General features: G+C 40.4%; 1 protein-coding gene across 6 annotated transcripts in view; it reads left to right on the top strand.

The window, feature by feature from the left end:
* The first annotated feature begins 767 nt into the window (after positions 1–767).
* Positions 768–15,016, top strand: part of LOC135514160 (pre-B-cell leukemia transcription factor 3-like) — a 74,856-nt gene continuing 60,607 nt past the window's right edge. For all 6 annotated transcript variants that reach the window (XM_064937405.1, XM_064937407.1, XM_064937409.1 and 3 more), the window contains exons 1-2: positions 768–2,199; positions 2,951–3,024. In XM_064937405.1, coding sequence (XP_064793477.1) covers positions 2,006–2,199; positions 2,951–3,024 — 268 coding nt within the window. In that variant the 5' untranslated portion in view covers positions 768–2,005. The remainder of the gene's footprint in view (positions 2,200–2,950; positions 3,025–15,016) is intronic.

Here is a 15,016-nt window from a genome sequence, read left to right on the forward strand (position 1 = left end):
TTGTCAATGTTATACTTACAATGAATTAAGATAACATTTAGTTATTATGTCTTGGTTCATATTGCACCACCACAGTTTGTGTGACCTACACCCTCACCAACATGTGGAGCTCTCTGACAAGTTTGCACAGAGATACTCTTCCCACACTTGCTATTCTAGAGTGCTTGCATGAAGGTGACATTTCATTAAAACCTGTCTTATATGAATGGTGGGTATATAGATGATGATTAAATGTTGTTGCCCAAGAATTAGGAATTCGACTACTAGAATACTATTTAATAGGATCTCTATGGTTGCAGCCTTGCATCCAGCTCAACAACTTGTCTGCTGCCATAGCAACTGCAGGGGAGCGCTGAGCAGTGCTGCCTGCTTGTGCTATGGATGTCACCCGTAGCAACGACCAATCAGAAGTTTATATACTATCAGAGATCTGTATATAATGAAGAGATGCTCATGTCTCTGCCCTAACAATTGGAGTAATTGTCCCAAAGGCGACAAGCAGAGGTCCAAAATAAGCCCATAGAAACGCATAAGGATTATTTCGGACAGATTTTGGGGAGAGTGAAACCTCTCGCTTCGCCTCTTCCTTCTATGTCCTTTGTAGAAGTACATGAAGGGATGTGGTGGGTGGGCTTTCAGGACCATGCATCGGCCAGCAATAGGTCACCCTGGTCGTCAGTCGCATTCAAACACAGCGTTGATTGGTCGATGAGGTTTACTTCCAATATTATAAACATGTCTACTGCTTGCCTACCCTATGAGGCAAGGCTTGGTAGGGACGACCATACATAGCATAGCCCTGAGAAGCGAAGAGTCAGTGCAATTCATTATCAGTTCTGTATCAAACTATATAAAACTCTGCTAAGCCTTTTATTTTGTGTGTTACACTCCAATTTTTTATTATGTGTGGAGAATGACGGCATTTTGGTGCACGTCCACGGGTAAGGCATACGACAAGTGGGACTCCACCGTTATTTCATCATTATAATAACAATCTCAAGCACTGCTCTAGCATTTTATTTTCGGGGTTCCAGAGAGAAGTGACAAGAATATAGACCCCTCCTCTGAAGGGCGGAGCGTGCATTTTTATTCCGATTTAGTATTTTTTTGCTCTGACACGTCTGCACTGAGTGAGTGGCATTGGCACACTGTCAATCGCTCACTACCGCTGCCATCAAACAACATAAAGCACACAGGCAGAGGCTCGGGCTCATAAATTTCAGCAGGCAGATATTTTTGCGCATCGCTTTAAAGCGTGTAGCCTAATTAATTTCTCGCTGTTATTTTTTTCTATAATTTTTCCACTAACGCTATTAACTTTTTCTACATTTCATATTTTTATTTTTGCATTTGGCTACCAATGCCGCTAATGATTTATTTAATTTGCAGTTATCTTGGAAATAATTGCTATACATTTACAGGTAGAAGGTACTCATTTACTACCTAAGTGTTGGTGGTGTTTGTTTTTAATTGTTGATGTTTTTCATTCACTTGCTCATTGCTTTATTTCACTTTGGATATTTTTCGCGCTCACAATAATGTGGATTTGAACATTTACAAGAGGAATTGCAAGAGGAAACATAATCAAAAGAAGACCGCTAATAAATGAGAGATCAGCAAGGATCAGCAATACCCAACACGTCAAATCTAAAGAGAAAGACGAATTGACAAGAGGACTTGTGCAGGATACGAGGGACAGCGGCTGTCATTTTGACAAAGAAGTTTTGAAGAATTATAGCTTATGCATCTTCGGACACAAACATTCATAACTACACACACTTCGGACCGTAAATAAACAAGATAGTAAGAAAGTGATTACATGGACACGCGATATTGATACCATCACTGGTACTCACCTATTTATTTTTTCTTATACGCGTAAGCGCAATATCACCAATATTCAGCTCCTTAACGCAACACATGTACTAGTAGTTTTTGTATGTGAGTTTTTCAAGCTAAATTTCCGTTTGTGTGGCTTAGTGCATTGATTCTGTTGCGGCTGACTATGGACGAACAAGCCCGGATCATGCAGGCTCTCGGCGGTGTCAGCTTGGCTGGCCACTCCGTACAAGGAGGCATGGGACTGCAGCCTCCACATGGACACGATGGGACAGATGATGGGCGAAAACAAGATATCGGTGACATTCTGCATCAAATAATGACCATTACTGACCAAAGTCTGGACGAGGCGCAAGCAAAGTTGGTTCATTTATATGTTTTCACTACAAAACACTTTACGCACCATTACGCACTATAGCTAATTAATGCCCATGTAATAACAGGTAGCTAGGCTATAAAATGAGGCTCCATACCTGAAACCCACGGACAAATAGTTGCAGCGACCAGTGTATATTAAAAAGTTAACACCTGTCATCCAGTAATTCTAACAGTTTTGACACTTGCATCTTTGCCTTGTGTGGAGTCTACATAAACTTTTAGGGGAAAGTGCAGGCTATATATTTCATTGACATATAATGTTACGTATTGGTAGGCTGGGCTACTGTAAACATTGACTGATGCGTATTTGTAGAATAATCTGTTTCACAGTAACTCATGATATTTTAAAATAACGTTGGGTAATGTCCTAATTTAATTCCATAGCAAGTTATTTTCCATTAGTAACAATTTTGAATGTACACTCTAGAGTAGATTCAATTGTGAATTTTCAACAAATAAACTTTTTTTAAACTAACTTTGAAGTCATACAGAATAGTTAGTATTTCAACAAACAATGCATCCATTGTCATTCGAGTTGACAAATAACTCTTTATGTTACAACTTTGAGATGCATGTCAACATTACCTACAGATCCTCCATGTGCAAAGTGAGCAAGACCTCGAAGTTATTGTAAAGAGCAAAGACATTATTCAGTCATTTCTTAAAAGTTTTAACAACTGTGGTGTTATAGTGACTATATTTCAATGTTGGTTCTTGTCTCAAACTGAAACAGGAAACATGGACTGAACTGCCACAGAATGAAACCTGCACTCTTCAGCGTCCTCTGCGAGATCAAAGAGAAAACTGGTAAGATTTCACATGCATTAAAGTGTAGGATTAAACAACACGAGGACTGTAATAATAGGAAACATTGCGGAACCTCAACGCATTTGCACACCGCCATCTTTATTTTCCTCTAGGCAGCCTTATCCGATGTTATCAAGCGGGAGACAGAATCAGCTCCGCAACGGAGCAAATTTGTAACGGGAAAATGTAGGCTATGGTTTCACCCGTTAAGAAGCATCCATACCCCACAAAAAAAATGTATGATGTGCTCTCACGTACAAATTGATAGTGGGTTGTTATTAGGTGGTTCCATTGCCGTGGCATGGACAAGCTGGCAACCTGCACATGTTTACGCTGTGCGTCACATTCTCCCGTTTCGCACAAATAAAGGACATTCACCGGCTTTGGTGTTTTTAGGCTACACCACACAGCGCCCATTATGTGAGCTGCATCTCAACAATGCGTCGTTGTGTTTTATTAACATTGAAAGTATAGCCTACAGGGATCATCCCTGTTTTCACTATTTAAATTAATCCGAAAATGTGTCAGTTACAATGTAATCTCCTGCATAATGAGGTTTTCTGACCACAGGATCACTATTGACATTATTAGCGCCAGTCTATCTAACCGTTGTTGCCATCTGTAACGCACATACAGCATTCATTGGATCAATAAAGTCAGACGTTTCTAACGTGACAAGCTAAGTGCAATGAAACGGTGTAAAGTATATATAACAACACATACAAATATTTGCCAGGTATTCGTGGACAGTCTTTAGAACCCGTCTCTGCATATCATTTGACTTTCCTAATACAAATGGGTAGCATACAAATTAGTAATTGTATTAGGGTTCACACATTGTTAGAAAGTAGGACATGATTTAAGATTTTAATTTAATTTTAAGTATATATTTTTTTATATTACATTTGTTTGGTCATCTTATAGTAGCCTTCTGTAAGATGATGTGTAAAACACGAAAGGGGAAACAAACGCCCCCCAAACAACAACATTGTGTGTGTGTCCACTGTGTGAGTGAGTTTGTGCATGTGCAAGCCAGTGAGTGACAATTGTGGCACCATGCGACTTCAGGATCACCTTTTTCAAACTCTAACCATAATAAATCCACAAACTAATAGGTTGTTAATAGTGGGTTAACCTGTCTTGTGCACCTTTCTTGTGTGTTGCGATGCCATGCAATCCTGACTTCACAGCAAATGCAGCATATCAAATATGATACACTGATAGCACAATATTTTATCATAATGCGCCTTTTAATTTCTGTTGCTTACCCAAGGTCGAGTGGGCCTGTAGGTTTTGGTGAAAGGAGAATTCTCATAAGAAGCCACAAACACCACAGCCAATGATGCTTTTGTTAGGACAGGTTGCCAGTCATTCCAAAGCCAGATGGATATCGTATGGACCTAATACAAATAATAGAACATTTGGATATGACAAAAAAATACTAAGGATTTTATGCCCACATTATTGGAGAAGGTCTTTTTCATGGATAGGATTCCTCTCACAATTTTTATGAGCCAAAAGGAGGTTACTGCTAGTCAACTTCTCACATATAAACCTATTACAAAAATGTGTTTGCACTGCAATGTAAAACACAAATACAAGTTTTCAGCATTGTAGGTGTATATGAAACATATACAAAATATCGCAATCATTATTATTGTTAAAGTGTGTGTGGCTTGTTTTTTTGGGCCAATACACTATACAGTCTAATAGGCAGAGGTTCTTATTCTTGCCCAAAATATTGAACTTTATTAATGACATTTAATATAAAATGTCCTTTTCATTTTAAAGATTTCAAGTTGTGGAAAGTTTTTTTTCAATCTGTTGCCAGGAGCATTATACTTACTCTTGCTAGTGAATATTTGATATATTTGGTATATTTGATACCAATGGCAAAGTTGTATTAGTTAATGACTACAAGAGACAATACATCAGATTACAAGAGTGATGTAAGCATTTGACATTTTCCCCTACATGCCGGTCAGGTCTAAGTTTTGTATATTAGTGTCTGAAGAGAGAGAGAGAGTGATGACAGCTGTCAAATACCAGGAAACTCTTAAACCCATTTTAAAACATAGGAAAGTGGCCTATCATACAAACAAACTTAAATGACATTCACTTGCTACTGCTTCAAAATAGTGATGGCTTGCCAGATTTGTGGCCTTTGTGGGGCTAATAATAAGCAGAAGTGACTTGGGGAAGACCATAAAACTTAATGAACTTCTTGGCCACAGGAGGTGTCCACAGGGGCAAGAGAAGGGCCCGCTTGGCTGCCTTGCCTACTTGAGGCATTCTTTATGCCTGTCGAAAAGGAAGAGGGAAAGCGAGCGAGCGATCGTGTAAGAAAAAGGGACAAAGTGATCACTGGATGGTTTAGCTCGATGTAATAGTGTGTGAGCGACTGTGCATACAGTATTGTGTATGCTTCTGTGTGTGCATCAGATGAATCCATGCATCAATCTAAACACACACACGATATGTATTTTTCTCTATACGCTTTCAGATCTAAACCCCACCTGTAGAACTCAAATCTCCATGGGCACATATTGGATTACTTTTTACATATTTATATTTCATATTACATTAAAGATCTAATTAAATATGCATGAGGAATAGGGTCTCCAAGTATGCAAATTATTTAAATGAGCTTGTTTACCAGCTCAGTTGTTGTAATCTTCTTTAATCCCTTTGATGGCCTTTGTTTCAATGTATTTTTTCCACTAAACAATATTCTTCTGTACTACATTGTTTGAGCACTCAATTTAGAAATGGCTGTGGAATAATGCTTCTTCTGGTTGTACATTTTCTCTATCCCAGTCCCTCTGATCAGTGTGTGTTTTGTGTGCCGTTTGGCATTTGGAAGTAGCTGTAAAGTTTTGTTTTTACTTTTATGAATTTAAATCCACTTTCTGTTTTGAATTGAGATGTGCCTCGAAATGCAGAGGTGTGTGTGTGTGTGTGTGTGTGTGTGTGTGTGTGTGTGTTTAGCTTCTTTGCAGTTTTGTCTACATCTTATATGTATGAAAACATTTGACAGGTGGACATTATTGATCTCATTGTAACCAGATACTCCAGTACCTTCATTTGATTATACTTTATCAATAGATACATAATGCAATTCAATGCAATTAGTTTGCTAAAATATTTTGTCGTAAATCAAAGGAGAGAGCAATGTTCGGAAATATAAAATGCTCATTATTATTCTTGGATCACACTGTATCAAGCATAAATAAAAACAGGCTAAATCAAACCAGAAGTGTTTGTATTGTAGCCATGTAAACAATGACAGCAAACATACGTATTTACATCTGTTTAAAGAGTGAATGGATGATGTGTGTATCTGTCTGGAGTGTGTGTGTGTGTGTCTCTGTGTGAGCGTGTATCTGTGTGTGTGTGTCTGTGTGAGTGTGTATCTGTGTGAGTGTGCGTGTGGTTAACATGTGGTTTGGAGTCACAGCCTCCCCCCTCTTAGCCATTGACAGAGCTCAGCTGGTCTGGTGGCCTTCTTGACCGGGTTGTTTTCCTTTCCCACTGTGGGCCATTCACATGCCCCTGTGAATCTTTGCCCCTTTCATGTCTGTTCAAGTGGCACACAATCCCAATGTCATTTAACCATGCAATGATCCCATCCGGTGAAAATCATTTCCAACCATGAATTTGACAGCAGTGCAACAAACAAGCACGGCTTTAATTATTTTATGTTTAAAGTATGTGTTTCAAAACTGAGTAGAAAATTTATTTTTGGGAGAAAAGTAGAGTAGTTGTATCAAGGCTCTCTTAAACAGCTCCAGTGGAAAAATGTGAAACAGTACCTGATATATATCTAGAATCTTTACATTAATATCCATGTTAGAAATACGACGGCCATTTCAACCTGTGTGGAGAATTAATGTATGTATGCCTCCCACTTAGAATCTCAGAAACTCACCAGGGACCTCGGTGCATGGCGTCAAGGGCGGGGGGTTAAGTTAAATCTATTTTTCCGCTTGGGTCAGTAGCCCGTGTTGTGTGGTTGGGAAAGAGAGAGGGATGCACTTGACTGGTAAACAGACAGATGGGTTTTGCAATGCAAGGCTGTTTGTTGTGTTCGGAGAATTTTTGGCACTCTTATTGTAGACCTAGAGCAGATTTCCTCATTGCTAAGACCCTAGAAGTATTAATTCACTTTGATATGCTAATTAGAGGGCATTATGGAAGAAATGAGATTAAGTGGCAGCATGAAGTCATTTACTTGTCAGTAAATTGAGTGTTTTTAGCAGGAGGGGTTTGTTTTTTCACTTTCTCTTGGTTTTGCATTTCAATGAGCTGAATGTGAGATATTGCTAAAACTGCTAGAATTCTGTGCCCTTTTGCCCATTTGTTTTTTTCTCTCTCATCATGTTTGAGACTAGCAATCTGCAAAAGATCACACAGGTTTGTTCTTCGACATTACTTTTTTTCCACACCTCTTCTGAATTGTGCCCAGCATGTCAGGAGCAGAAAAAGAAAAGTAAACTCTTAAAAGATAAGTATGCTGTCATTTCTTTCTGCCGTAGCTTGAGGAAGAACTACGGTGCATTGTGGAGGGAGATCTCAGTGCTAATCAGATGTGCTGGGTGTGTTTTCTCTTGCTCTCCTTTCCCCTCTCTCTCGCCCTGGAAGAGCGGCTTTCAGCAGCAGCGGGAGCAGCAAGAATAACAACGGTGAAAGATTACCTCCATATGGCATTTCTGACCAGGAAAGGAGAGGTTCTGCAGCAGGACTCCTCTTTGATGTGAGGTTTAATCAATAGAAAGAGATTACAGAAAACTATTACAATCTAAATCACAGCGCGCCACTGAGAGGCTTAGTCCTCTTCACAGCTCTCTCAGCTGCTCTGCACTCCTCCTGGCGACTTATTGACCTGTTGTTTTCTTGACCTTTGACTCATCAAGTTCAGAAACGGGAGGTCTGGAGAGGTAAGAGAGTGCAGGAGACTCAGGCTGATAGATACCCAGATCCAGTGTGTAGAGCAGAGGATTAGAGAGACTAGCTACAGACTAGGGGAATGTCAGCATTGTGTTGGACAGCATTATGTTAGCCTCCTCACATTACTGAACACACTGCTGAACATGCTACAAAATGTGTCTGTTCATCTATGTGCACGCTGTGGTTATGAACACTGGACTGGCTGAATTAATTTCAGAGTGAGGTTGTAATTAACCACATGCAAGGCTGAGTAAAAGCATTACCTTGCGTAAATATTGTTAGGTTTTAGGGGTAAGCATTTCTCAAACCTTTAGGGAACATTAATTTCAAGGCTCTCTGACAGAGTTAATGAGCCACCTTAATCTAGTTTGGTGTTAATATTACATCCCATTATTATTATTATTATTATTAGTAGTAGTAGTATTTTTATTCGTATTATTAGTATTTGTGTTTGTATTATTATTACATTGAGAAAACAATCTAAGTTAATGATATCAGTGTCCTTACCGTGGCCCAAGATCAAAAGTCAATCTTTGTCAAGACTGCCTTGTTCTTTACCATTTGTTTTTTTCATAGTGTTGATTTGTGCACAATACCAGAGTCAATGTATGCCGGGGAACAGAAAGCTATTCAGCAGACAGACAATTGACTTTGGCTGCTTTTTGTTTGAGAGTGCCTCGGTGATGTGGCTGCAGTGACTAGATAGCACTCGGCAGAATGGTTCTCTCACAGCTGGGTTCCTGGCCGTCTCAATGGCAGGGCCACTTGTGCTTCCTCTGCATCGGGCAGCGGGCAGGGGATTGGGAAGATGGGGCTGTTATCTAAGCAGCTCCCAAATTCCCTCCTTTCTCCTAACAACAGAGAAAAAAGAGCAAGCATATGACAAAGAGAGAATGGAGAAAAAGTAGGGTGCATATCAGTATCTATAGGGAGGGAAAATCTGTAATCTCATGGTTTCACATGCTCTGAGTATTTGTTGTATTTTGTTATCCTGACTCCTACAGTATATAGCAGCACTGGAATCTGATTCTGATCTGAACGAGGCGCTTTTGAACGATAATCCGCTGGTGCCGATGTCCCTCCATCTGTACAAACGCAGAACCTTGCACTTGCCTCTCTCGCTCCCATTTCTATAGCTGGAAGCGTTTTCTGTGGGCTCCTATGCGAACAACAGCCGATAATTGTTTTTTCCACATACGTTATGCAAATTAGTCTTTATGGCAACTGGCATAAGAATTAGCATCCTCCAACAATATTTTAGTAGGTTAATTGTGAAATTTCGAAATTGTACATCTGCGTTGTTAATTAGGCATGACAGAGGTGGTGAAATAGCTATCTTCAGGCGGTGGCAGCCAGGAAAGGCTGCTTGGGATGCAAAAGGGAAGGATTGATTGAAATTGAGGGGTTACAGCTGTAGGAGTGTGGCTGTCAAGGAATACTGCTTTGTGTCTGCCACACGTTTATTTCACACGTTTGACATCGGTAAAGCTCTGAGCATCATGGCCCTTGCTTGCTTTCTGTGCACTCTCCATTATCCTCAATGTTCTGGTGCCTCTCTCTGCTAACCAAACAGAGTATCCCACCTGAACCAACATGCTGCTGAAGCGTGATGAATAATAGAAAAGAAAATTAGAATAAATCTCTCAGATCCTCCTCAGCATTGTTCGTCCTCCATCAGGCAGAAAGGCTCCTCCCACATTGACCCAGTCTGGGTATCAATGACATTGTCTTATATTTGCTAATCTCATTTAATAAATGTGGTCCCTGCACCCCCACCCCCAACTCTTTCGATGAGCTCATGTTTCATTTAAGTACCTTCTATCTCAGATCCCTCGGTTTGCTCCATTCTTTGTAATTCAAGAAAAACACAGTGAATATGAACATATAGAATATTAACTCATAGCCAGAATTCTGGTATTATAATTTCATTGGAGTTGATCAATTCAGTTGTCTTAAAATAAAATAAAAATTAAAATGGGAATATGTTTGTTTTACGTGTGAGTTACTCGAGATGTTCAATCCCTGCAGAATATATAATTAATTTTTCTACACTATATCATTGCGTAGCTAAGCCTTCCTCTCCAGGGGCCAGAGGTCATAATGTTTCCCCCTGTGGGCTACATGGTGCCCTTATGTTGATGGAGGAACGGAAATGTTGTAGATGTTTTAGGGGCACAGCAACATGGAGGAGGTAGCTTGTTCTCTATCAGGGCCCCGGCATCTGTTAGCATGGCATCTCCTCTAATATATTGCCGCGGCTGCGCGCTCTACAGACCAGAAAGAGGCCGGCTGATGAATTCGATATCACCTTTGACTCGGCAGCTATTCTTTGCAGGTTAACCAAATTGTGCTCAGTATTGAAACATTACATTTTCATTTAAAGAGAATGTTCCACCAGCTGTTTTCAATATTTCATACTTTTCCCCTGACGTGTATATGAAATAAGTACAATTTGTGATGTGTTATCATCAATAATTTTGTCAGCAGGCGTAAAAGCTTAAAAAGCCATCCACCCACCACGGTGTTTATGTCTACAGCAAAATGTAAAATGACCATTTACCCATGCAGACCTCGCTGTATGGTTCCTTTCAGATATAGATTTGACAGCGAGTATGTCTGTTAAATCAATTTGTTTCATGTTTACTTAATGACATTTTCTCAATTATACATTGCTAGATTTGTGTCGGTAATATTCAGTTCAAGCCTATAAGGGACTAGTCTGAAAGTGTCTTATGGTGCGATAAGTGATATTGATTCAGTAAGAGCTGATCACAGATCAGGTCAGGTAACAGAGACACTGGACCATGGGGAAGACTGTTACACAGTTATAACAATGATACAACTAAAGGTTTGGTTACCGGAGGTTTCCTATAGAGTTTCTTGATCTGGGCCCAATCTTGGTCTTAATGTTTTAACGCAGCATCGTTAGATGGTGGAGCTATATTGCCATATAGCAGTTATTAGTGTAAAGAGGGTCAGATGGAGAGACTGGTCTGCTGTCAGTAATGATACTGCTATTTATAGGTCCCCATTTCATTAGCTCCAGTGTTTCAGGGAAGAGATTTTCTCATGGGGCAATAGATGCCTGATGTTAATTTACTCTCCATACACATTACATGTGGACAACCAACATGCTATAATGGTTTTTAGTACAGAGGTGCACCACTGCTGTTCACAGGAAATATATTTTGATGATGCTATTTGTTTTGGGGTTTATCTATTTTATGATTGGCCGTTTGTTTTCTTCGTTATACGATGAATATAATATTATCCATCTAATACAGTAACATGTATAGTGAATGGAACTCTTACAGGTGATCTGTTTTTCTCTCAGAGAAGTGTTGGCATTTTCAGATGTAGGCTATTAGATTTACAGATTTTATTTGAGCATTTATAACAGTACAACATTGCAAGGCTGCTACCGTGTTCAAATCATTATCAGTGTTATCACACACATGCTCTACCATGTTGAATAACAACGCGTGACTGTAGTCCGTTTTCTCCCTTGCTGTACCATATGTATCTTCCCAAAAGGTGCTTTCTAAAGTTCTGTCCTTATTTGTTCAGCTGAAATGAAGACTATTTTCCATTGTTCCACAAGCCATTGTTCCACATGTTTCACACATTAGAATGATATATTGAAGGCCGAAATGGGAAAAAGACTGCAATGCAATGAAAATTTAATCAGCGTCTTCTGCTGCTGCTTTAATAAGGCAAATAATTCTTATGGCTGCTGTGTTAAGATTCCTAATATTTAATTCATAACAAACCTTGCATTATTCTGCTGCTGCCCTAACAAGCCCCACTCTGCTGCCTGCCAAAAGGCAACCATAAAAATGTAAAAGTGGATGTAAATGTCTAACGGCAACTGGATGAGCAGCTTTGAAGTTATCAATAAATACTATACTGCCTTACACTATACTATTAAAATGGGGCAGAGATTGTCTATTTTTACTCAACATTAAGATAATGATAGAAAAAGTGAAAATATATATTGAAGGGCAGATGAAAACAATTCCATGATGGGGCTGTATTTGTTTTAAAGGCAACATATTGGTTCCTGGTGTTGAACACACAGAGAAACCTTCTATTATTGAGTGATCCAGATTTACTATCTCTACTCCTAGAACAATACACAAGGGACTGAAATCCCCTTCCTCTTCTCGCGTCATATTTACTCAAGCAAGGGTTGGTGAATGTATAAGCCTACTCTAAATGTATCTTTCTTTTTCTTCACCTCAGCCCTTGAAGTTCATTTTTGTGGGCTGAAGCAATGGAAAGATGGCAAGTGGCCAATGACTAGGTTCTGGCTCATGTTACAGTGAAACGGCGGGTCCTGTTTTCGTCTCTTGGTGAAATGGCTTAATTGGTGTCAGAGCCCCAGGGATAAAGGCCTCTTGCTCTGAAACATAGCCACACCGGGCCTGTATTCCCTCAGCCAGGACGAGCGGGTAACGCCTGGTGGTGAATGAGGACTGAGCCGTGCCATAACAATACGCAATGATGTTTGGGATGACAGAAATTAATACGCTCTTGCTCCCAGAAAGCCATGATTAATGACGGCGAGCAGGGGAACGCTGTCCCTCCTTTTACTCCACATTGACGGGCATTGAAAAGCGAAAAAGGCTGGCTTCTCTTCCCTTTAGAAAGTGGAGGTCACCCAGAGTACATTACTGCTATTTTTCTCTTCCTTTTTTTCCGGTGGGAGATTGGATGGTTCCTCCTAATGAATTTAGGATGGTCCGCTCCCCAGATTTGTGAGCTGGTATCCTGTCCACTAGCATGCTGTTGGGAGTACTCAGTCTTTCCTGGAGTTATGGCTGTTAGGAAGTACATGGGAAAGGAAAAGCACCTACTGATATATGGAATTACTTATATTACAACATAACAGGTATTGACTGATGTTTGCTTGATTTGTTTAACAGGCGTCCCTAATATCTTCACTACATGTCTATAGATATTATAACACAGTTAATGGCATGTTGGCAACCTAGATCCATGTATCAATATGATCGATCATGTCTGTACACTTGGAAAAGGACAGCAAACAAAAATAAGATATATTCAATGTTGTAAAGAAAGGATGATGACAATGTGCTTTTTCATAGTAAGTGTGTTTTGGGATATAACAACAGTGGTTTAATTGAACATCTTAAACATTGAGGATTGTCTGAAAGTGAAAGATTCGGGAGCCCATGTGTGAACACACTGAGCTGATGTGCAGTAGCCATCATATGAGTGTCTGTTGTGTCCTAGCAGCAGACACATTCATATTTAATCCTGTGTGCCACAGACATCCCCAGAGCATTCTGTTCAGGCCTTACTTTCACTAATGTCTTTTCCACCTTCTAGGTATTTCATTTCTACGTAATGGAGAATTAAAGCATACATTAGGATGATACCAGGCACCTTGTAAGAGGATTGCTAAGGTCATTTCTCTCTGCACATTGCAGTGAAAATTCTAAAAGCAAGTTTTGCCAATGGACATTCTGCTGACACGGGGTATTTCCCTCACTCCTGCTTCTCAAATAAGCACTAGCTCTGTCAGAATGATTGATACATATTTAGGGAGCACTTTCTTTCTCGTAGCACTGTGGAAGGTAGGAGTGTATGCGAGCAGCAGAGAAGTCAAAGTTTTAAACAGTGAATCAGAAAGCCTCATAAGGGTCTCTCTCTGCTCTCAGACGGGTGCGTAGGAAGACAATGTCAGCTTTGATTTGGCTTGTCAGTGATTTGAATAGTTACTATCTCACCATTCGTCATTTCAATTGTTTCCTGTGTATGAAGGCTCAAAGCTCCCATCAACAAAATCTCACAAAGTCACTGAATCAGCATAGTTGCAAGGGTTTGTTTACTGTTTAAACCTCTACAGTTTTACTACATATAGTAAGTTGTGTCAGTCTGTACTGTATATGTAATGCTCTCAATTTGCTTTCGGTCTTTTAATACAATTATGCAAAGTGATAGGCCTCCCATGCAAATGTGCACATAGCTGGGTTAGAACAGAAGGCGTGGTTCCCCACATTCTCTAAATAATGAAAAATATCCCCTAACGTAGTGTGTGTGTGTGTGTGTTTTTGTGTGGGTTGGCCGACCCGTCAGGTCCTGGAGTGAAGGCTGGGTGCGAGGGCGCCTGGTACCTCTGTCTGTAAGTATGCCGAGCACGGCCTGGCCTCTCCTGGGTGCTGATGGAGAGCATGGAGTGGAAGAGTTAATTTATTTAATGACTGAGTGTCTTTTATCTCCCGAGCCCTGATTAGAATCCATGCTTGATGAGGGAAGGGATAGAGTGGTGTGCACCAGCCTCACGCACTTAGACCCACGGACTCCCGATTCCTCCATCCTTTCTCCTCCCCACCTCCACTCTATCCGTCTCCTCCGCTTTCTCCAGTAAAGATCAGAAACTAGGGTTAAGGAAAAATCATTCTATAGAGTCAGATATTTTAAAATTATTATCTTTACGCCTTTGATAATTGTGTAGCCTACCTTGTATATGATTTAGCATGGTGAGCTAAAGGGAGCGATCCTGGGAAATCCGAGTGAGGAATACCGTTACATTGTAATTGTGATTAGTTGTGTGTGGCATGGGGCGTGATAAAGATGAAGGGCTGTGGAGCTGTATGAACTGTATGAACGTGGGAAAGCCAAACAGTGTGTGTCACTTTGGCAGCAGTGGCTGTCAGCAGTGGGGAGCTGCTGTTGTAAAAACCATGACCTCGCTCTCTGCCAGCATGCCTCTTGTGGAGCCAAAGCACTGCCCTGCAGATCTGGGCCAGTTGTGGGACGGAATGCAAAAAACACAGAGGACAGTAGAAATAAGTTCTAAAACCCTAATTGTGAATGGGTGGAAGTAATGACATACTTCCCTGAGCTATCATGACCAGAGAGGTGAGAGAGAGTGGGAGAGAGGTGAGAGAGAGGGGGAGAGAGGTGAGAGAGAGGGGGAGAGAAGTGGCGCAGAGGGAGAAAATACTCCCTGCTTCTAACATTTCCATAAGCCATCATCAGTAATGCAACAGCAACCTCACAAACCAGAAATTATTTC

Source organism: Oncorhynchus masou, chromosome 25 (assembly GCF_036934945.1).
Source record: "Oncorhynchus masou masou isolate Uvic2021 chromosome 25, UVic_Omas_1.1, whole genome shotgun sequence".
In the NCBI taxonomy this organism is placed as follows: Eukaryota; Metazoa; Chordata; class Actinopteri; order Salmoniformes; family Salmonidae; genus Oncorhynchus; species Oncorhynchus masou.